The following is a 23,919-nucleotide window of genomic DNA, read 5'->3' on the forward strand; positions in this document are numbered from 1 at the left end:
AACAGGTAATTGGAATCCAGATTCCGTTGGGATTTTGGCTTTTATTCCGGAGTAAGTTTAGTGTGCCATTGTACAGTTTTCAACGAAGAGTGGTGTGACTCCGCTTGTGATTTAGAAGAATCAGTTGGGCCATTGTGTTGATAACTGAAGATATGGAGGGCAGAAACAGACTATATGAGTCTGTTGCATTAATCCAGACAAGAGATTATGGTGATTCAGACTAGAGTGAAAACAATGACAGTACACAAGTGGTTAAATTCAGAGTATATTTTGAAATCAGAGTTCATAGGATTTGCTGACAATTTGGATGTGGGGTGTGTGAGAAAGAGGGAGCTCAAGAATGATGACAAGGTTATTTGCATGAGCAATTGGAAGGGAATGGTGTTGCCATGAACTGAGATGAGGCTCAGGGCTGCATCCAAGTGGAACTGGTTTGAGGGATGGAGGCAGATGACAAGACTGGTTTTGGACATGGTAAATTTAGGATGCCAGATGGGCATTTGGACTGCAGCTATAAAGTTGGAAGTCATTAACATGTAGAGGATAGTTAACTTATCCTCATGAAACTAGACATAAATGATGTGGTAACTGAGCGTCAACAAGACAGGAAGGTAGCTGAAAACTAACTTTACCTATCACAACTTTGACTGGTACCAGCATTGCTGGTAATAACCCAGTTCTTCTGATCTAATTTGGGAACAAAAGCAATACTTCTCAGAGTTTTGGGGCCAATATATTCTTTATGAAATAATACACATTCAATAAATATTGCTTTCCCTTTCATACATTTCATCATTTAAAGGACAAGGCAGCTTGGGGAGCCTGGGTGGCACAGTCAGTTGAGTGTCTGACCCTTGGTTTCAATTTAAGTCATGATCATCATGTCATGAGATCGAGCCCCAAGATGGGCTCTGTGCTGAGCACAGAGTCTGCCTGAGATTATCTTGGGAGAGATTATCTCTCCTCTCCTTCTGCCCCTCCCACTCATGCTCTCTTTCTCTCAAATAAATAAATCTTTAAAAATAAATAAAAGACAAGGCAACTTAAATGTAATATGTCTGCATTCAGCCTCTTAACTCTTCAGTAGTGTTGGTTTGGGGGAAATATGAATGAATTACATTCACCAGTCTTATTAGAAAATGTTAAGTAATTGGGCTACTAAAGCATAACACAAAATGTAGGGTGCTGTTTGGCTGAATGTGATAGTTGGGGAGAAAAGTCAAATGATAAAAACAGAAAACTAGTCTATATTCTCTTGGACACTGGGAAATAATAGCACCAATGATACAGAATCTGTCAAACAAGTAAAATATTTAAGAACTTTAAGATTTTTATTTATTTATTTGACAGAGAAAGATCACAAGCAGGCAGAGAAAGAGGAGGAAGCAGGCTCCCTGCTGAGCAGAGAGCCTGATGCGGGGCTTGATCCGAGGACCCTGGGACCATAACCTGAGATCAAGGCAGAGGCTTTAACCCACTGAGCCACCCAGGTGCCACAAGAACTTTAGATAGTAATGGGCACATTGGACTAACCTGAGCATGCCTTAAAAAATTCTGATATCTGGATCCTACCCCCGACCTTCTGATTTATTTATCTCGTATGTGGAATCAACTAACAACAACAACAACCTAAACTCATAGATGCAGAGAACAGTTGGTAATTACTAGAGGTGGGGTGGGGTAGGTGGCATGGGTAAAGGTGGTCAAAAGGTACAAACTTCCAGCTATCAAATAAATAAATTATGGGGGTTTAATGTATTGGATGGTGACTATAGTTAATACTGTATCATATATTTGTAAGTTGCGAAGAGATCTTAAAACTTCTCATCACAAGAAAAGACATTGTGTAAATATGTGTGGTGATGGATGTCAACCTAAAAAAAAAAAAAAGGAAAAGAAAAGATCCTTAAGACAGCAGAGAATAAACAGAATAAATGAGCCCTCTCTAAATCATGCAAATAAATCCCTGGCATAATTTATTCTTAGATGCATGGCAGCTGTTCACCTGGTCATTTCTTCGTAGCATAAGTGGGCTCAAATTGGAGACAGCTGTGATGTTATGGCAACTGTATTAGCTTGGAGTAAGAAGACTTGGATTCACACCAGTTCTTTTGCTCATTAGCAGACTTAGGATGGCCAATTCCCTTAACCTTCTTGAAACTCCAATTTCTATCTCCATAGAATGAGAATAACCAAATCTGTCTTGCATGGTTACTATAAATATTTTAAAAAGCTAAATATGGGAAAGTAAATGATAAAGAACTATTTAAAGATATTAAAGAATTATTATACAAAAGGATTTTTCTTAACTTCAGAAGTCACATAACAGTATAAAATGCAATAATGTCCTAGAAGTCAACAGATTTCTTTTTCTGTATTTTTTCCTACTGCTTTAAAACATGGAACTCTGTATACAGTGGGTAATGAATGCTATTGAACTTATCATGATTTGGAGAGGAAGTGTTATTTTGTATTTATTTCCTATACAGTGTGTTAATATGTGAAAAACACAAACTTTGGACTCAGGCCTGGATTTTAACACAGATATTGTCTCTTATTAGAAAATTTGCATCAGTAAACATGTTCTAAGACTCAGGTTTCTTTTCTCTCTATATTGGGGATAATGAAATTTAGTTTTCAGGGCAGGGTTACTGTGTGAGGTTCAAGTGTGAAGTGCCAAGCATAGTAGCGGGCAAAAAGTTGCAGGAAATGTTAATTCCATCATTCCCTCTGAAAGTACAATAGTCTAGGGATAGTAATTTAAAAATCTGAGTAGTAATAATTCCTCAATTGCTAAAAATTCTTAAATATTTTACTTGTTTGGCAGATTCTATATCATTTTAACTTTATTTTAAAAAAGATTTTATTTATTTATTTGACAGACAGAGATCACAAGTAGGCAGAGAGGAAGACAGAGAGAGGGAGGGAAGCAGGATCCCTGCTGAGCAGAGAGTCATCCCCAGACCCTGCGATCATGATCTGAGCGAAGACAGAGGCTTTAACCCACTGAGCCACCCAGGCGCCCCTCATTTTAACTTTTAAGTGCCCATTTCCTCACCATGAATGCTTTAAAAAGCACTGCTTATTTTTTATGTTTTTTCAGATAATAGAAAAGTTTTAAATTTACACCATGGATAACACCAAGGAAAAGAGTGGAAATTACAAAGATGATCTTCTGCTTAGAGTGGGACTTAATGATAATAAAGCCGGAATGGAAGGATTAGATAAAGAGAAGATTAACAAAATTATAATGGAAGCCACAAAAGTAAGTTTCTTGTTTATTTTGCTATCACTAACTTGGTAGCTTTTTGCTTTCTGTTTAAAATAAAATCAGTAAGTTTTAAATATTTTTTTTATTATACTTTTTAACATTTTAATATATCTTATTAAAACAAATGGGTATGGAATAATCTCCCTTCGGTTCTGTTACTTGTGCTTTTGCCATCCAGTTTTCTGCATCACCTACACATAATATTGCATGTAAAAGCACAATAACATACATGTTCTTTTTTCATCTTTTTTCTTAATAGGAGAATATTATAATTGTTTTTTGTTTTTGTTTCAATTAATGTAACTTGGAGGTCTTTCTATATAAGTAAAAATGTTCATTCTTTTTTATGCCTGCGTGTGTGAATATAACAAAATTTATTGAATCAGTCAGAATGTTTAATTATGAACAGTTAAGTAATTTCTAGTCTTTTGTTTTTACCAACAATACTACAGTGAATAAATTCGCATTTTATAACATTATATGTGTGCAGGTAAAACAATAGGAGAGGTTCTAGAAGCGGAATTACCCTACCAAATACAGATAGCAAAAAAGGATATATATATGTGCAATTTTTATGATTTGGCCAGTTGCCTTCCATAATGGATGTATCAATTCAAAGTTTCACTGCCAGTACATGTCAGTATATTACCATGGTGCAACTGTGCCAGGATAGTGTGTAACTAAGCTTTTGGATTTGCCAATCTTCAGTAATGTAGTGTAGCATTAATTTGCATTTCTTTTATGAAGAGTGAGATAGTACATCTTTTCATATATATATATATTTTTTAAAGATTTTATTTATTTATTTGACAGAGAGAGACCACAAGTAGGCAGAGAGGCAGGCAGAGAGAGAGAGAGGAGGAAGCAGGCTCCCTGCAGAGCAGAGAGCCCGATGCGGGACTAGATCCCAGGACCCTGAGATCATGACCTGAGCCAAAGGCAGCGGCTTAACCCACTGAGCCACCCAGGTGCCCCACATCTTTTCATATATTTAAAAAGCCACTTGTATTTTCCTTTTTTGAAAACTGTCTCTTCGGGGCGCCTGGGTGGCTCAGTGGGTTAAGCCGCTGCCTTCGGCTCGGGTCATGATCTCAGGGTCCTGGGATCGAGTCCCGCATCGGGCTCTCTGCTCAGCAGGGAGCCTGCTTCCTCCTCTCTCTCTGCCTGCCTCTCTGCCTACTTGTGATCTCTCTCTGTCAAATAAATAAATAAAATCTTAAAAAAAAAAAAAAAAAGAAAACTGTCTCTTCTTGTCCTTTGCACAGTTTTCCATTAGATTATTGTATATCTTTTGACTTCGCTTATGGGACTTTATCCTGTGCAGAAATTATTTTGTTTGCTTTTTTTATACATACTTGAATTAGTCAACTACATAAGCTTTTCTCCAAGGTCCTAAATGTTCTTCTAACATTTTTTTTGTTTCATTTGTATATTATGAACTATCCATGTAGAAAGGTGTAAAATTTAAGAGAATATCCTTATTCTTAAGAAACGCATGCTGATATTCATAGCAACTCACTTTTAAATGATTTAGCCAAAAAGAGGAAGAAGAGCATGTATGTGTGTGTGTTTGTGTGTGTATGTGTGTGTGCATGTTATGCAAGTGCACATATAGGAGTGTGTGTATGTGCTTATATCTAGGAGTAGTGGGAGAAACTAAACGTAGCAGGAATCTAGGAGAGGACATATGGATGTTTAGTCTACTGTTCTTTCAGCTGTTGGAAAATTTGGAAATTCCAAAGTAAAAAGTTGAGGGGAAAATAATATTTTAAGTGTTTAACATAGAGATATATTTTAAAAGTAAAGAATTGAGATGAAGTAAGCAAACAAAATATATGGACTCTGGATCTTAGTTTGAACAAATATTTTTGGAACATTTAAGGGAATTTGGATATGAGAGGTACACTATATAGTTTTAAGGAATTACTGTCAATTTTATTAGCTGTGTAAATGCTATGATGATTACAAAATGGCCTTATTTTTATTTTTTTAAATTTAAAAAATTGGGCAGGGGAGAGAAAGAGCACAGGCGAACAGTGGGGAGGGGCAGAAAGAAGGGAAAGAGAGAGAATCTCTAAGCTGGCTCCATGCCTGGCTTGGAGCCCAACATGGGGATCGATCTCAGGACCCTGAGATCATGACCTGAGCTGAAATCAGTTTAACCAACAACCACCCAGATGCCCAACAATGACCTTACTTTTAAAGATACATAATAAAATAGGGGCTCCTGGGTGACTCAGTGGGTTAAGCCTCTGCCTTAGGCTCAGGTCATGATCCCAGGGTCCTGGGATCAAGCCCCACATCAGGATCTCTGCTCAGCAGGGAGTCTGCTTCCCCTTCCCATGCCTGCCTCTCTGCCTACTTGTGATCTCTGTCAAATAAATAAATAAATATTTTTTAAAAAGATACATAATAAAATACTGTATAGAATAGTTAAATGTCATTATATCTGTAATTTACTTTAAAACAGTTCAGTTAAAAAATCAATGAAGGAAATTGGGCAAAATATTAGTTGTGAAATCTCAGTGATAGTTTTATGTATTTGTTTACTACTCTGTTTCTGTTTGAGGCTTTTGTGGAATTTTGACCATAAAACTTAAAAATAGAAATAAAACCTATGCTGTTAGTTTTCATGTTAAATAGAATATTTAAGTGACCCTAGATTTCCCTATCTTTCCTCTCTCTTCTCTGTGTTCCAGTAACACTTATTAAATAGTTCATCCTTTTCTTACTGATCTGTAGTGCTTTCTTCTATTCTACTGGGTTATTTGTTTTTATATCTTTATGAAATGATCTTAATTACAGTACTTTATAATAAGTCTTGATAACAGCTAGGTCAAGTTCTTTTTTGCTCTTTGTTCTTTTTCAAGAATATCTTAGATATTTTCAAAACTTTGCTCTACCACATAAACCGTGTGGAGGTTGGGATCACTTACCCTTCCCCTCTCCCACACACAGTTGAAACCCATGTACAACTTTTGACTCAAAATTAATTGTTAATAGCCTACTGTTGACTGGAAGCTTTACCAGTAACATAAACAGTTGGTTAACACAAAATGTGTATATTATATGTATTACATATTATAATAAAGTAAGCTAGAGAAAAGAAAATATTATTAAGAAATCTTAGAAGAGAAAATACATTTATAGTACTACACTATATTTATTGAAAAAAATCCATGTATAAGTGGTTTAAACCCATGATGTTCAAGGTTCAATTGTATATACATATGAATCATAGAATAGTATACACATATCATCTGATTGACATGATATGCCTTACATATATTTATGTATTAATATATTGAATTATTTATATTATTAAAATATAGAATGTAATATTAAATTAATATAAATAAATTATATATTAATATATTAAAGTATATATTTTATGTAATATATTATTTCTCTAATGTGGTGGGATAGGAAGTTCATCATAAATATCTTCTTTAATGGGTATTTTCTAATTGTTACTGCTTCACAACAATGCAGTTTACTTCTTTAAAACTTTTATTAGAAAATTTTAAACATATACAAAATTAGAATATTAATGTGAATCCCTGGGTAATAATCACCCAGCATCAATAGTTAATCAACATTTTTGTAAATATTGCTTTATCTATGTTACCCTCCCTACTGAATTTTAGAGGTAGAGATTGGAATATTTTATTTATTTCTTTTTTTAAGATTTTATTTATTTATTTGTCAGAGAGAGAGAGAGTGCACAAGCAGGCAGAGCAGCAGGCAGAAGTGGAGAGAGAAGCAGACTCCCTACCAAGCAAGGAACCTCACGCAGGACTCAATCCCAGGACCCTGGGATCATGACCTGAGCCGAAGGCAGCCGCTTAACCGACTGAGCCACTCAGTCCTCTCGAGATTGGAGTATTTTAAAACAAATCCCAATAAATTAGACAAATTTCAAGAAATTTATAATTTTTCTAAAACTGACTTAAGAAAATATGGAAAATTTAATAGACCTTTAATAAGGAAATAAATTTAGTAATTAAAAATCTTCTCTGTACTCCCCTAGCAAAAAACTGAGTCATAATGGCTTCAGTGATGAATTTTATCTGACATTTAAAGAAGAAATAAGGGGCGCCTGGGTGGCTCAGTGGGTTGAAGCCTCTGCCTTCAGCTCAGGTCGTGATCCCAGGGTCCTGGGATCGAGCCCCACATCGGACTCTCTGCTCAGCAGGGAGCCTGCTTCCTCCTCTCTCTCTGCCAGCCTCTCTGCCCACTTGTGATCTCTGCCTGTCAAATAAATAAATAAAATCTTTAAAAATAGATAAATAAATAAATAAATAAATAAAGAAGAAATAATACCAGTATTCCACAAGCCCTTCCAGAAAATACAGAAGGATGTAATGCTTACAGACTCATTCTATGAGACCGGTATCACCTGGGATGAGTCCTGGGATCTAGCCCCACATCAGACTCCTTGCTCAGCGGGAAACCTGTTTCTTCCTCTCCCACCCCCCTGCTTGTGTTACCTCCCTCTCTCGCTGTGCCTCTCTCTGTCAAATAAATAAATAAAATCTTTAAAAAAAAAGGAGAGACATTACATATTCAAGAATGAGAAGATTTAATACTGTTAAGAGGATAGTTCTCCCCAACTGATCTGCAGATTCAATGTAATTCCCCATCCAATTTCCAGGGGCTTTTTTTTCCCCTGCAGAAATTGATTAACAGACCCTAAAATGTATGTGAAAATGGAAAAACATGTAAAATAGTCCAAACTGGAGCACCCAAACTGGGTGGCTCAGTTGGTTAGGCCTCTGCCTTTCGTTGGGGTCATGGTTCTAGAATCCTGGGATCAAGCATTGGGCTCCCTGCTAAATGGGAAGCTTGCCTCTCCCTCTTTATCTGCTGCTCTCCCTGCTTGTGATTTCTCTCTCTCTCTCTCCCTCTCTCTAGTAAATAAATAAAATCTTTAAAAATAAAATAAAATAGTTTTGAAAAGGAAAAGCATGGTGGTCTTTGACTTTCCTGTTTTAGAACTTACTATAAAGCTATAGTTACCAAGACAATGTGGTACTGCCATAAGCTTAGACATATTGAACAATGGAGCAGAATTAAGAGTCCAGAAGTAAATCTTTGTATTGATACTTTATTGATTTTTGACAAAAGAACCAAGGCAGAAGAATAGTCTGTTCAGCAAATAAACCTGGGACAACTGGATATCCACATGCAAAAAAGATTAACTGAGACCCTCGGTTCCTATTATACACAAATTGAACTCAAAATTGAGTGAAATGTAAGAGCTCACATGGTAAAAACTTCTAGAAGATAGGAGAAAATCTTTGAGACATTTGGTTAGACAAATGTTTTTTGTCTAGACAAGCATTTCTTAGGTACAACACCAGAAGTGCCGTCAATAAAAGAAAAAGTTGACAAGTTAGACCTCATCATATTTCAAAACTTTTGCACTTCAAAGACACAATTAAAAAAGAAAATGATAAGCAACATACTAGTGTAAAATATTTGCAAAATATTTATCTCATAAAGGATTTACATCCAGAATATACAGAGAATTCTTACAAATTATTTATAAGACAATCTAATAAACAATGGGCAAAAGATATAAATAGACAAATGGCTCTTAAGCACATGAAAAGATGTTCAGCATCATTAGTCATCAGGGAAATGCAAATTAAAACCACATTGAGGTGCCATTCACACTATTGTAGTCCAGAATGGCTATGAGACAGACAATAACAAATGTTGACAAGGATATGGAAAAACTGGAACCTTCATACATTACTAATGGGATTGTAAAACGGTTCAGCCACTTTGGAAAAGAGTTCTGGCAGTTCCTCAAAAGGTTTAGCATGCAGAGATTCCACTCCTGGGTACCTATGGAAAGTGAAAACATGTCCATGTAAAAATGTGTATATGATGTTCATTACGGCATTTTTCATTGAAGCCGTAATGTAAAAATAATCTGAATTTCCATCAACCTGAAAAGTGGATAGAATTAGATGTTATGTTTAGTGATGGGATGATAGGTAATTTTCTAAGAATGATTGTCTACATTTTCTTTAATGGATAATGTTAAAATTTTTTAAATCCTTTATTTTTAAAATTTTTTATTATTATTATTTTTAGAAAAGGTGGGAGTAAGGGGAGAGAATCTTAGCAGGCTCCACGCCGAGCTCAGAACCCAACACAGGGCTCTATTTCACAACCCTGAAAGCATGACCTGAGCCGAAATCAAGCATCAGATGCTTAACCGACTAAGCCATGCAGGCGCCCCTTAAGTACTTTTTAAGTAAAAGTGAAGAGATAGCTGATGACCCAAATGACTAAGGCCTTGGATATGCCCCATGGATCCTGTCTAGGACACATTGTTATTTTTGGAGTAACATATCCATACTCATCTTGAAGAGTTTGTCCTTATAAATACAGCTTCAATAATTCTAGGTAACTATAAAACCATTTTGCAGGCAAGGAAATTGAGACATAGAAAGATTAAGTAGTTTTAGGATTCCCTAGTTCCTAGTTAGTAGTTCCTAGTTAGTAGTTCCTAGTAAGTAGTGGTACTAAGTTCCACTTAGTGGAAGTTCCTAGTTAGTAGTTCCTAGTAAGTAGTGGTACTAAGTTTTGAATTCAGTTATTCTAATTCTAGTCTGTACGGCAGTGATGCTTTCCATCTGACTCTATTCTTATGCTTTTTTTTTTTCTTACATAGGGGTCCAAATTTTATGGAAATGAGCTCAAGAAAGAAAAGCAAGTCAACCAACGAATTGAAAATATGATGCAACAAAAAGCTCAAATTACCAGCCAACAGCTAAGGAAAGCACAATTACAGGTATTAATTTAGTTGTTAAATAAAGTGGAAACTGGTAAAACAGTAATTGATAGTTAAAATGCATCATGGTCAAGTCATAACTGACAACAAGGTAATATGTAAATGTTCATTGTATTGTAAGGGATAAAATTTAACAGAGGCTTATACTTTGTTAAATATTGCTCTACTCTTTTATATCAAGACCCGGTACCAAGGCATTGTCACCTCCATTATACAGAAGAGTAAATGGAGCCTTAGGGTAAATAACTTGCCTAGCTTCAGAGCTAGTATTTAATCCAAAACTTATGGTTCTTTTTTATTATATACATATTTTGTAGCTAGAAAAAGGCCACAGGTTAAATGTGGCATGTTTTCTTCAATTTTACAAAAATGATCTGGAAGAACATGTCAACTAATTAAATTAGAAATTTAAAACATAATTGTGTTGTACTGAAACTAGAGTGGATTGCCAAATGTACATGAATTTTTAAGATAAAACACCAGACTTCTAAAAATTTGGAGGCTTTTGGCTTTTCCACCATCCCTGGGAAATAAATACTCAAGAGTTTCCTTTGGTATTTAAAACTATTTTGGGAGGAAGGTTTGTGTAGGGCAAAGCTGCAGGACATTGTATAGTAGATGGAGAACTCAAAGTAGTCAAGCTTCTGCTAGTAAAACTAAAGTTTACTTTTATTTTTTATTTTTTTAATAAAGTTTACTTTTATTTTATTATTTTCCATTATGTGTTGTGTATTTCCAATCATAAATAACAATAAACCTAGTTATACATATATTACTCTTTCAATAGGCTTTCTTTCTAATTGTATCTGTCATGTAATATTACATGGTATAAAGCTTACTTTTAAAGACAGTTTTTAGGGGTGCCTGGGTGGCTCAGTGGGTTAAAGCCTCTGCCTTTCGCTCAGGCCATGATCCCAGGGCCCTGGGATCAAGCCCCACATCGAGCCCCACATCGGGCCCTGGGATTGAGCCCCGCATTGGGTTCTCTGCTCAGCAGGCACCCTGCTTCCCGCCACCCCTCTCCCCCCTCCTACCTCTCTGCCTGCTTGTGATCTCTGTCAAATAGATAGATAAATACAATATTTTTTTAAAAGACTGTTTTTGCCCTCTATCAAAATTTGATTCAATTTAACAAAGCACTTTAGACCATTAATAATGATAAAATTATGTTAATATTCTATCCTATGTTAATATTTTGCAGCAATTCTTCTCATGATAGAGTTCAGAAATCATAAATTTTATGTCTTTTTTATCAAACTATGTGTCTTTTTTTAATATATACTCTCCTAGAGTGTAAACTAATTTTTTTAACTTATGTGTTAAGTGGTCTGCAATCATGACAAAAGATCACTTGCCTCAGTCTTTCGAATTATCATTTAGTGCATCATTTTAAAGCTCTCTTTGTGCTTTAGTCATTTAGATCTACTATATCGAGGTACCAGAATTTATTTACCTTATCCCACCAGGGTTTCAGTTTTTTGTTTTATATATAACCTTGTGATAATTATTCTTATCTATGTATGTTTGCACTCTTGTCCTGTTATTTTCACCAAAGATGATTACAGTTTTACATTTTCGACATACTTGTTTTTAAAACTAGATTTTATTGATTTTATCAGCCTCTTAGTTTTTTCTTGTAGTGTCCAAATATTATTCCATGGTTATTTTAATGTGTCCTTCTTAGATAATAAAAGAGAAAGCATGTGTTCTCTCATATTAGCCATTAATATTTCATTCTTATTGGAATTGCCTTTTTTATTCTATTAATATATAGGCTAAGTTACTGTCACAAGAGACTCCAAAATACAACGGTTCAAATCAGATAAGAGTTTATTTCTTTCTCATGTAATAGTAAGTAGTCTCAACTGATTGGGTGGTTCTGCTCACCATAGTAATTTTGGGACCCCGGTTCTACTTCGGGTTGTTCTAACCCTAAGTGTTATTTATTCTTAACCTGGATTGACAGAATGGGATTATCTCTAGTCTATATTTCAGCCCCCAGTAAGGAAGAAAGAGCGAGGGGGAAAAAAAAAATGAAAGGCGAGTAATTTGTTATTCAACAAGTGAAAGAGAAGTTGCACATATTATATCAGCTCACATTCTTTTGACAAGAATTTAAGTTTCATGGCCACACCTAACTGCAGGAGAAGCTGTACAGAATATTTTCCAGCTGGGTGGCCATATGCCCAGATATAAATCTATTACTATGAAAGCACAAGAGAATGGATTTGGGGGTTCAACAAGCAGTCCAAAATAGTATCCTCTGCCTGCATTTCTAGAGGAGTTTATATATCCTTCTCTTGATTAATACATCTTATAAATTAAAGATTTTTTTCCTCTGCCATTTGCTGTAAATATTTCCCCAATATGTTGTTTGCCTTTTAATCATGCAGGGTTTTTTTTTCCTATACAGTTTTAAATGTTTATGTAATCAAAACAGCAGTATTGAAAAACTTTTTTTTTCTTGGCTTTTGTATTGAAAGCATAGAAAATTATTCCTTACAAGCAACCTATAGGTTCTTTTAGTATTTTTCTAGATTTTGCTTGTTTTTAGTCCATTTTGAGTTTGTTTTTGGTTTTGTTTTAGAGGTAAAGAGAGGGAGAGGGGAGGGGTGAAGGATAGAGGGAGAGAGAGAGAGAGAATATTAAGCAGGCTCTCTGCCTAGCATAAAGACTGAGACATGGGGCTCAATCTCATGCCTCTGAGATCATGACCTGAGCCGAAATCAAGAGTCAGAGGCTTAACTGACGGAGCCACCCAAGCCCACCTAGAATTTGTTTTAATGTAAGGTGTTAAGTACTTTTTTCTTAAATGGTGAATATTACATTTTCCCTAATAGTATCATTTTTTTCTAAATGGTGATTCATTTGTCCCAACAGAATTTATCAACTCTTGAGTCCTTTCTCCACTGAATTGAAGTGAGGTACTCCCATATATGAAATTCTCATTGTATTTGGATTCGTTTCTGGATTCTCTCTCTTATTCAATTGAATCTTTTCCTATATCAGTACCATGCAATTTTAGTTATTCAATGATAATAATATACTTTATTATTCTCCTTCACTATCATTCTTTAAAAATTTTTTTCTCATATGTTGTTTCTTTCAAATAAATTTGAGCATCATTTCAACAAGATAATATCCCATCTGTCTATAATATTGTTTTTAAATTGATATTAATTCTTGGCAATTTATTTTTAGAACTTCTTTTTTGGTAAGTTTTATTGATCTACACAAATATCTGTAATAAAGTTTTAAAGATAAAATGCATATGAATCATGCAATAAAATAACTTTTTGCTATTGACTCTTTTTAAAGTTCATATCCTTAAATATACTAATAATTTGAAGGATTAGAAAATACCTTATACGGGCGCCTGGGTGGCTCAGTGGGTTAAGCCGCTGCCTTCGGCTCAGGTCATGATCTCAGGGTCCTGGGATCGAGTCCCGCATCGGGCTCTCTGCTCGGCAGGGAGCCTGCTTCCTTTTCTCTCTCTGCCTGCCTCTCCATCTACTTGTGATTTCTCTCTGTCAAATAAATAAATAAAATCTTAAAAAAAAAAAGAAAAAGAAAATACCTTATACTGTATAACAGATCTTCACATTTTGTTACAATTTTAGTTTACTATTTCTGGGGAGACTCTCTGACATCTTTTGCAAAGGGAGTGGCAGGAAATATGTTCTATGTTGATTGTTAAATTGTTTCATTTGTTGAACTTCCTTTAAAAGAAACTGTATAGGGCGCCTGGGTGGCTCAGTGGGTTAAGCCGCTGCCTTCGGCTCAGGTCATGATCTCAGGGTCCTGGGATCGAGTCCCGCATCCGGCTCTCTGCTCAGCAGGGAGCCTGCTTCCTTCTCTCTCTCTCTGCCTGCCTCTCAGTGTACTTGTAATTTCTCTCTGTCAAATAAATAAATAAAATCTTTAAAAAAAAAAAAAAAAAAAAAAAAAGAAACTGTATAAATGGGAGAGGATTAAGGAAATTCCAAGGAATCAAAAAGATCTGAGAAAAAGAGAGGTTTTCATGGGAAATGCATTCTATTCTAGAGTCATACAATTTCTAAATAATAGATTTTATTATGTGTACTGTGATGGTAGGAACTATTATTGCTAGTCAAGATGTGGTAACTAACCTCTGTCGGCATGAACTCCCACAGTTTATTCAGAACCTATTCTCCTCTCCGCCCTATCCTCATTAGACTTGCTAAAGATGCAATCATTTTTATAGCTGCCAAAACATCTTGTTATAACATGGGGTCATAAATTGAATAGACAACCATCCATGTTGTATTAAATGCCAACTACGCAGCAAATCAGTGCATCTTGACCACTTTAACAATTGTTTTTATGAACTCAGTTTTCCTGAATAATTTTTAGGCTAATTATAAGTTAAGAAACTAAAAAACAGTATTTCTGAAATAATCTCCTGAATGTAATAAAAAAGGGGATTTTTAAAAGGTAAATAAAACATAAAGTTGATATAAAACACACTATTGGAACTTGAGTGTTAAAGACTTTTTAAGATCCATTTTAGGGAAGCATCATAAAATAATGGAAAGAGCACAGCCTTTGGAGCAACTTGCTTTACAGGTCTACTGCTAAGATTTTCCAGCTGTGTGGCTTAAGACAGATTACTGCATCTTACTGAGGTTTAGTTTTCTCCTCTCTAAAATGAGAATAATAATTAGTAACTCAGAATTACTTTGACCTCTAAACGAGTTAACATAAGAAGTACTTAACATGTTGTATAACACATATGATATACTCAATAAATGTCACTTCTATTTCTAAAATTATAGGTTATATAATTAAGCCCTTTCCATATCCCTGGGTAACTACATTACATGAGTACCCCTTTTAATTCTTTAACCTTTGGGGGTTGGTTTCATCCAAATTTAGAAACAAAGTAAGAATGAGGGTTAACTTGCCCATTATCATGCAGCTAATAAGTGTCAGAGCTGAAACCCACAAGAAGCTCTTATTCTTAACCATGGTTCTGAACCATGGCAAAAGGGATAACATATATGTTAGAGGCTCAGATCAGAACTTGAAAGTCATCTGGAAGGGAAAATGGAAGAAAGGAAAACATTAATGAAGATTTCAGTAGAAGGAATTTGAAAAAAGCAGGGTGATGTGCATTTGGTAGATGCAGAGAAAAAAGTGTTTAGACAAGAGTGACTAATGAGAGTAGAGGAAAATGGAATGTGTGAGTCACTCAGTGGGGAGGTTTCCTTTTGGCAACTGTACTTGCACTTCAAGCACAGAAAAGATAATAGATTGCTGAAGAAACTGTCACAGAATTATTATATGGGCTAAGGAGAACTTTTTTCCATTTGGTTTGCTTTCTATTTATTATCTTTTTCCTTTCCAGTATTTATGGGTTAAGATACTTCAAATGCTACTCCCTTATTCTCAATTGACTCATATTTTAGGTATATTTTCTGGATTAACATATAATAGTTTTTAATCCACCCTTGTTTTCATTAGCCTCCATGATTTGTTTACATCTTTTGTTTTTTTTTAATGTCAGGGTGCTATTCTCTAATTTACAATTGAGGTACTGGAAGAAGTAGTTGTTTTGAATCTGGATGATAGTTTGGAGTAGTGTTGAAAAGTTCCATTTATTAAGAGTGGTGTCTCACTACATGAGAACAACCTTCTCCAAAATATATATATTCTACGAGTCTCACCTCTTTCTGTCTGATAAGGAAAGAATTTGAAGGCAAATGAGGTCCTTTTCCTGGTGGAACTCATAACTTAGTATCTAATACAGTAAGTGCATAGTAAGAGCAGGAAAACAAGTAAAGAACATTGAATTCTGTGGCATGGAGGACAGAGATGTAATTCAGCTATAGAGAGATATCTAGCTGACCCTTTAAGACTTTATGAAAGAACTCAGACGGACATTGTGGACAGAGGAACAGCCTGAAGAAAGTACCAAGCACCCCAGGCTATTCATGAGTTACAGCCTAAACAGGAGCAGACCTTCTAGAAGCTCACTGTGGCTACTGGAGACAAATAGGATTCAGGGTGATTATTTCTAAAAGAGATGTTGCAGGCTTAACCTGCAGGTAGTGGGAAGCTAGTTCCACTATAATGCTAAGAAGGAAGGCCATGAAAAAAAATTTGCAGAATGGAAGCAAGGTTGAAGTCCAACAAAGAGAAAAGGCCAAATTATACCCCTGTAACTCTCCATTTTTGAGAAAAACTGCTACAGAGATCGCCACATAATGGAAATTGCTTTCATTCCAGAGCTCACCCCACTTGCTTATGTATCTGGCTCTCTTCCCCTCTGTTTTTTATTGTTTTGTTCTACACTGTCCATTGATCCTTTAGTCATAGATTACATTCATTAAACTTGTACCATGTGCCAGCCACTTTGCCGTGCTCTTTCTGTATTCCAACTTATTCAAAGTGATCATAGATCAAAATGGTCACACAGCCAGCCAGGGAAAGCTGCGAAACATATTTAGCTTCTTCAGCCTCTAGAGTAGAGGCCACAAAAAAGGAACACTTGAGGGACGCCTGGGTGGCTCAGTTGGTTGGACGACTGCCTTCGGCTCAGGTCATGATCCTGGAGTCCCAGGATCGAGTCCCGCATCGGACTCCCAGCTCCATGGGGAGTCTGCTTCTCTCTCTGACCTTCTCCTCGTTCATGCTCTCTCTCACTGTCTCTCTCTCAAAATAAATAAATAAAAAAAAAAATCTTTAAAAAAAAAAAAAAAAAAAAAAAGGAACACTTGAAAATGTGTATGTCTGTTACATAAACCCTTTTCTTACTGCCCTACTTTGGTTATTTTTACTTCCTTTCATTTCCCTTTATTCTTATCAATCCAGTGCTTTCTCACTAGAGAGATAAAAAAGTGCTTTAAAGATTAAGGTTCTACACTGTTATATTTGACATATAAATTGAAGTGTTTCATGAAAGAATAAATTATAGCTTGAATTTTCGATTTTGATTTGTATTGACTAATGGATACCAAATTTTAACCCCATAAAGGCAGTTCTACAGAGGGAATGTTTACATTGTGGTTGGTATATTCACTTTTATGATACTATTCAGCATAAACATAATATGCCAAAGAGGTATATAATCTTTCATTGTACATCCTTTGTTTCTATTTTGACGTTAATGTTATGAGTCAAATGAGAGTTGTTTATTTTACCTAAACAGAAGCTTTTATTTACAATAAGTTGGTCTTCAGATTTATAAAGCAGAATCATTTGATACAAGCAGTTGGAGCAGTTAATTTATTCATGTTGGTAGTGCATGATATTTGAGACTTAACTGCATGTCTTAATGAAAATAGAAGAAATTATCAGACTTCATAAAAAATAGTCAAGTATATATAGATAGTGGGTGGTAGGGTAGATGGATGGATGGGTGGATAGACAGGCAGAGACAGATACTTACTAAAAGGGAGATTAATGTTATGACTGGTGCTATTTCAATAGCATGTTGATTCAAAATGTGTTAATTTTTTAAAAATTAAGGTTGACAGATTTGCAATGGAGTTGGAACAGAGCCGGGATCTGAACAATACTATAGTACACATTGACATGGATGCTTTCTATGCAGCTGTAGAAATGAGGGACAATCCAGAATTGAAGGATAAACCCATTGCTGTAGGATCAATGAGTATGTTGGTAAGTATGTAAAGATCAAAGGCAAAAAGGAAATTTCATAACATATTTGAGTAAGCCTTAACATATTTGAGTAAGCCTTAGTGGTTCACGAAAGGAGAAGCCTTTAGTAAGCTCTACAAGTTTGCTGGGCATTTTCCTTTGTGCTTTATATGTGCTCAATTACCGAATCCTTTCAACATCTCTTGAGGTACAAATTTTTATTTCCATTTGACGACAAAAAACTAACTCAGAGAGGTGCTTAAAAGCTTCCCCAAAGTTACAAGCCTGGTGAGTAGTAGAGTGACATTATATCTTTCTATTGCAAGCTGTATTTTTTCTTAAGTAACTGTTTCAGTAAAAAGGGAATTGGAGATGAAAGAAAAGGAAGTGTTACCCTAAAGCAGGTTTGCAAACAATGGCTTGCAGGCCAAATCTAGTCTTTTTTTTGTAAATAAAATTTTATTGGAACACAGTCACACCCATTTGTTTGTTGTATTAAAAGAGCAGAGTTGAGTAGCTGCAACAGAGACTATATGATCTGCAAAGCTCAAAGTAATTACTATCACTATCTGGACATTTACAGAAAAGTTTTGCCAACTTTAGTTCTAGGGTAGTATATTTTATTAGAATACTGCTGTAATTAATTCTTCCTTATGATTTGGAACCTTTGCTTTTCTGATTACCATGTTGCTCTTCCTTATCACCACCGAAAGGTAAAAAGATGGCCAGGATTGCTATATGTGGCTAAAAATGTGTGGGGAACTAATAATGGCCCCTGGAATAGTTGGATTTTGATATTAAAAAACATATAAGAGAAACAAGGAGAGTTCTTCCCTCTTTCTAACTCCTTCCAATGCTTTAGACAGCTATAAACCTAATTCCTACTGAGTTACTATTTTATTATAAAACTATTATCTATTTGTTCATCATCTCTGCTCCCATAGGTATGCTGGCAACTAACAATCCAGGTTCCAAAAAATCTTTACTGAAAGACTACTCCCCTTTCCTACAAATCATCAGCTGATATTTGAAAAAATGTATTTAATCTTCTTAAGAATATGTATCACCAGGCGCGTGGGTGGCTGAGTCATTAAGCATCTGCCTTCGGCTCAGGTCATGATCCCAGGGTCCTGAGATGGAGTACCACATTAGGCTCCCTGCTCTGCAGGAAGCCCACTTCTCCCTCTCCCACTTCCTGTGCTTGTGTTCCCTCTCTCACTGTCTCTCTGTCAAATAAAACAATAAGATCTTTAAAAACAAACAAAAAGAATATATACCACCATATATTTATGTGAAATTATCTTTGTGTACATATGTATATATTTTAAAGCTAAACCCGCTGCTAGATCTGCAAAATATTTTTCTTCCTATGAATTATATCCTCCTAAAAATTATTACTTCCAAATTCAGAATGATTATTTGCCATATTTAAACAAAGATTACCACCTTTTGTATACTCAACTAATAGACTTCATTTCTAATGAGATTTGGAATAAATTTGCTTTTGTTCTATTAAATTCATAAAAGTGTATTTACAAATTAATGGTAGTGATGGTATATGTTTGATTATTTCAGTCTATAACAGTCAGAGTTTTTTTTTTTTTTTTTTTTGGGAGATTTTATTTATTGATTTATTTGACAGAGACAGAGACAGGGAGAGAGGGAATACAAGCAGGGGGAGTGGGAAAGGGAGAAGCAGACTCCCCGCCAAGCAGGGGGCCTGATGTGGGGCTCCATGTCATGATCCTGGGGTCCTAGGATGGAGCTTGGCTGAAGACTCAACCACCCAGGCGCCCCCAGAATTCTTTTTTGAATAATTTGATGGATCTTCAAAGTATTCTAAGTTAGTACTCATAGTCAAAACATAGACCCTTAGCAGTTATTTATTGCTGCATAACAAACCCCTTTAAGTACTTAGTGGTTTGCTTATGATTCTGTAATTTGAGCAGAGCACACTGGGGATGTTTACTCTACCAAGGGTTGGCTACAGTTATTTAGCTGGGGTTGGAGGATCCAAAATGGCTTTATTAACACACTTGGTCTTTCAGCCAAGGTGGCTGGAATGGCTTCCAGCCGATGAGCTTTTCCCTCTCCGCATAGTACATCATCATTTAGCAATTTAACCCAAGACCTTTATATAGTTGTTGGATCCCCAAGGAAGCAAAGGCTGAAGTTACAGACTTCATAATGCCTAGGCTTCACGACTCACAATGTCACTCCCTCATATTCTTCTGGTCAAAACAAGTCACAGTACAAGTCACTTGGTATGAGGGACTGGAACCCACCCTTGAATAGGAGGAACTATAAAGTATCGTGGCTGTGATTTACAATCTACCACAAACCTACTAGCTTTCATATCCATTCCATTAGAGTTATTTATATTTAAAACATTGATTTGTCTTTCTAGTCCCATCTGCATCTTCTCTCCCAGAATACTGTCAAAGATTGGCATAGTTTTGAGTACTATCAAGATTTTTAAAATGCCATCTGAAAGCTACTAATGGCAAATTGATACTAGTCTGAAGTAATCCTTTCATGTGATAGATTGTTTTACATTTCTTTGAATTTTCACTTGAGATTTCAAAGATTTTGTTTGTGATTAAAAAAAAATTTTTATAAGTGGTATTGTGGTATCAACAGGATTTTAAAGTAATGTTCTCAGGGCACCTGGGTGGCTCAGTGGGTTAAATCCTCTGCCTTCAGCTCAGATCATGATCCCAGGGTCCTGGGATCAAGCCCGGCACCTGGCTCTCTGCTCAGTGGGGAGCCTGCTTCCTCCTCTTTCTCTGCCTGCTTCTCTGCCTACTTGTGATCTCTCTCTGTCAAATAAATAAATAAAATCTTAAAAAAAAAAAAAGTAATGTTCTCCTTCTTACTTTCATAATTTTTTAGTTCCATCTCCTACTGAAAATGTTTTCACCAAAATGTATATTCAAGCCTTAAGAAATAAAATTTAATTTTAAAAGCTCTTTTAAGCTTTCATCACTTCATTTTTTTGACATTTAATTTAGCTGACAGTTAATAGAACCTTTGACTTTGGTTCCAAATGAAAAATTTCAAATGCAAATTCCAAATCTATACTATTATACCATGCTATTACTTTCTAGACTGTTACATTTAATATCCATACTACTTGTACTATATATAACATTATAGTTATTACTTTCATGTAACATCATCTACTATCATCCAAACTTTGATATATACTATATTACAGGTATGCCTTAGAGCTAATGAAGTTTAGTTAATTGGAAATGTAAGAGAACCTTCTTTTTAGTCTTGTTTATTACCTGGCATCATAAATATGGAGACATATTGTAAGAGAGAGGGTCATGGTATCGTAATACCATTTGATAGAATAAAGTCAAAGCTTGATTCGAGACTGCGGCCTATAAGACAGATGTCCTTGAGTTGAAAATGCACATCAGTAATGTGTTTCTTATGAACTCATTGATTGGTATGCCCATTTACGTTTGTATATTTTTCCCCATGTGGTCCGTTTTCTTTCAGTCTACTTCGAATTACCATGCAAGGAGGTTTGGTGTTCGTGCAGCCATGCCAGGATTTATTGCTAAAAGACTCTGCCCACAACTTATTATTGTGCCCCCAAACTTTGACAAATACAAAGCTGTGAGTACAGAGGTAAGTCTGATGAAGCACTCTTACTTACAGCCTTTCACTGATTCCCTGTCACCTACAGAGTCAAGCCCAAATGACTTAGTGCATCAGAATTTGGCCTTAGTTTATCCCTTTAAGTCTTACCTCCTACCACTTCTTCACTTCATATATTGAAAACTGAGCTAAGTATACAGAACACACCCTCCTATTTCCCAGATCTTTGCTCTTGCACATATTTTTTCATCTGTTTAGAAAACTATCTACCTGGAAAACTTTAAATTGCCTTAATTCTAATCTGTATTAACTGTAGGTGTTTTTTTTCTTAATATACAATATACTTTTTTTCTAGAATTACCTATTTATAATTTACATAATCTACTCATGTCATTAATTTCAACCTCTTTTGTGAATAAATTTTTCTATTCACAATAATAATAAATGTTTTTAGACAGTAATGAAATTCCATTATCTTAGCTGTTTTTCTTGCCTCACAGTCTAGTGAAGATGCTTATGAGCCTTTAATGTTTGAGAGACCAATAATCAAGGAAAAAAGGGAATCATCTTACTTTGAAAAGGATCTGAAATATAAAGATTTGATTACTCAGTAAAATTGCCTAAATTGTCATATATGAAAATTGTGATTTTCTCTGTTATTGATAACTGGACTATCATTTAGCTAGTGCTAAAACATATCATCAGTTAAAATTTTAGAATAGTGCATCAAACAGTTTCAGACTTCTGTAAAAAAATGCACTGTGTTAAAGACTGCTGTCTGAATTGAAACCCTTAAAAATCTATGGCCTAACCCTTACTATCATTTGGTCACGAAGGTCATCTTTAGATTCGCTCCTCTTATTTGTATTATACCTCATGTACTCTAGAAATGAAACCTCCCCAAACTGGAATGGTATGCACCCCAAATTTTTTTTAAAATTCTGGTTTTTTTCATTCTTTCAAAAACGGTCTGTGGCAGCAAGTACTTTTTGCCTATCTCTGAAAATGTGGTAAAGAAGGGGGAACCAGTCTACGGCCATACCACCCTGAATGCGCCCCATCTCTTCTGATCTTGGAAGCTAAGCAGGGTTAGGCCTGGTTAGTACTTGGATGGTAGAAGGGGGAACCACATTCCAGTGTGGTTTCTGCTTATCTGTTTTACCATATTCCTAATGAGAAAGAGATAAAACGCTAACCACAAATATTACAGGCTTTCAATAAGTTTGAAAATCCTTCAGAGACCTTGTAAGAAGGAATTTTTTTCCTGCTTTAATTCAGTAAAACTTCTGACAATATGATAATGAGAGCTAAATTGTTTTTAGTTCTCTTCTGTCTTGTTACGGAAATTGAAGAAACCTTTCTCTAATTCGAGCAGGATCTAACTAGTTTATTTGCAGATAGCAAATGGGTTGTTACGTGTGAACGAACTACAGCACAAATTCACTGACTCTAAGTATATTAATATGTATGACTTGGTTTAAAAAGTTTAAGGAGACCCATTTTTATTTTTTCCAAAAGAATGGAACAGCTTTGACTGTTGGAACCTAAGTACTTGAGTTTTACTGGAACATGTCTATTTTTGTTCTTCAAGCAGTATCCTCTGAAAAGGAAGTTAGTGAGTACTCCATGTCTCTAGGGAGTACTTCTCATTCAGAATAATCTTCGTTGTCTGCCAACTACAGACTTTCCAGAGTTTCATTTTCACTAGAAAGATTCCATTTGAGTACATTATAAAATTGGTTTCTTCCAGAAGAACAAAGCTAATTAAGGTACTCTCTGAGTAAAGCTTGGCCAAGTTTTATATCACTATTTTCTAAAATTACCTTTGACTCAGCTGTTCATAATCAAATTAAGCTAAAAAGCTTTATTTTATAAAACTTCAAAAAAGGTTTTTCTCATGATACAGCAGACAGGTTTTAAATACTAGATGGAAGGATAACATAATTCAACAAATACGTTTTTCAAATATGTATATATTATTTTGGCAACTATTTCCTATTTCAGTTAATACTTCAGTGGTTAGAAACATTTATAGTTTTGTATAATAAAACTATCTTACATAAATGGTGTTTCTGGAATCATATGGAAATTCTGATCTTTTTATTTATCTCAAGATGCAGCTCCAGACTTTCCCTGTCATTTAATGTAGTCACAGACTTCCACTGTAGATTTTGTCATCTTTTCCATCCCAAATTTCAATAATTGAGTTTTGTTTTCTGAATGGAGTTTTATGTGCATATTTATAATTAATTAAAATAGAACTACTTTCTAAAGCAACGTAGTATTTTATGTAAGATTATTCCTTTTTAGGGGCACCTAGATGGCTCAGGTCAATTAAGCATCAAACTCTTGATTTTGGCTCAGGTCTTAATCTCAGGGTTATTGAGTTCAATAACTCACCACTTTGCGCTGCATGCTGGGTGTGGAGACTACTTTGAAAAAAAGAATTAGTTGTTTTAAAAATAAACAAAAAGGTGAGGGGGAGCAGGATCCTATTGTTCCCATTTCTATTTTTAACCAGTTACTTTAAATTATGTTACTTAACCCTTTTTTCTGTGCCTACCAGAATGATGTCTGAGACTTATTTGAGTCACTTATTATATCT

The 23,919-nt window shown here is 35.3% G+C and overlaps 1 protein-coding gene across 5 annotated transcripts in view; it reads left to right on the forward strand.

Moving 5' to 3' along the window:
- POLK (DNA polymerase kappa) overlaps positions 1-23,919 on the forward strand; it is a 67,978-nt gene that overhangs the window by 19,519 nt on the left and 24,540 nt on the right. For all 5 annotated transcript variants that reach the window (XM_059175263.1, XM_059175264.1, XM_059175262.1 and 2 more), the window contains 4 exons: positions 3,104-3,265; positions 9,960-10,079; positions 17,571-17,723; positions 21,213-21,344. In XM_059175263.1, coding sequence (XP_059031246.1) covers positions 3,131-3,265; positions 9,960-10,079; positions 17,571-17,723; positions 21,213-21,344 — 540 coding nt within the window. In that variant the 5' untranslated portion in view covers positions 3,104-3,130. The remainder of the gene's footprint in view (positions 1-3,103; positions 3,266-9,959; positions 10,080-17,570; positions 17,724-21,212; positions 21,345-23,919) is intronic.

The sequence above is a fragment of the Mustela lutreola genome, chromosome 5 (genome assembly GCF_030435805.1).
Source record: "Mustela lutreola isolate mMusLut2 chromosome 5, mMusLut2.pri, whole genome shotgun sequence".
Lineage (NCBI taxonomy): Eukaryota > Metazoa > Chordata > Mammalia > Carnivora > Mustelidae > Mustela > Mustela lutreola.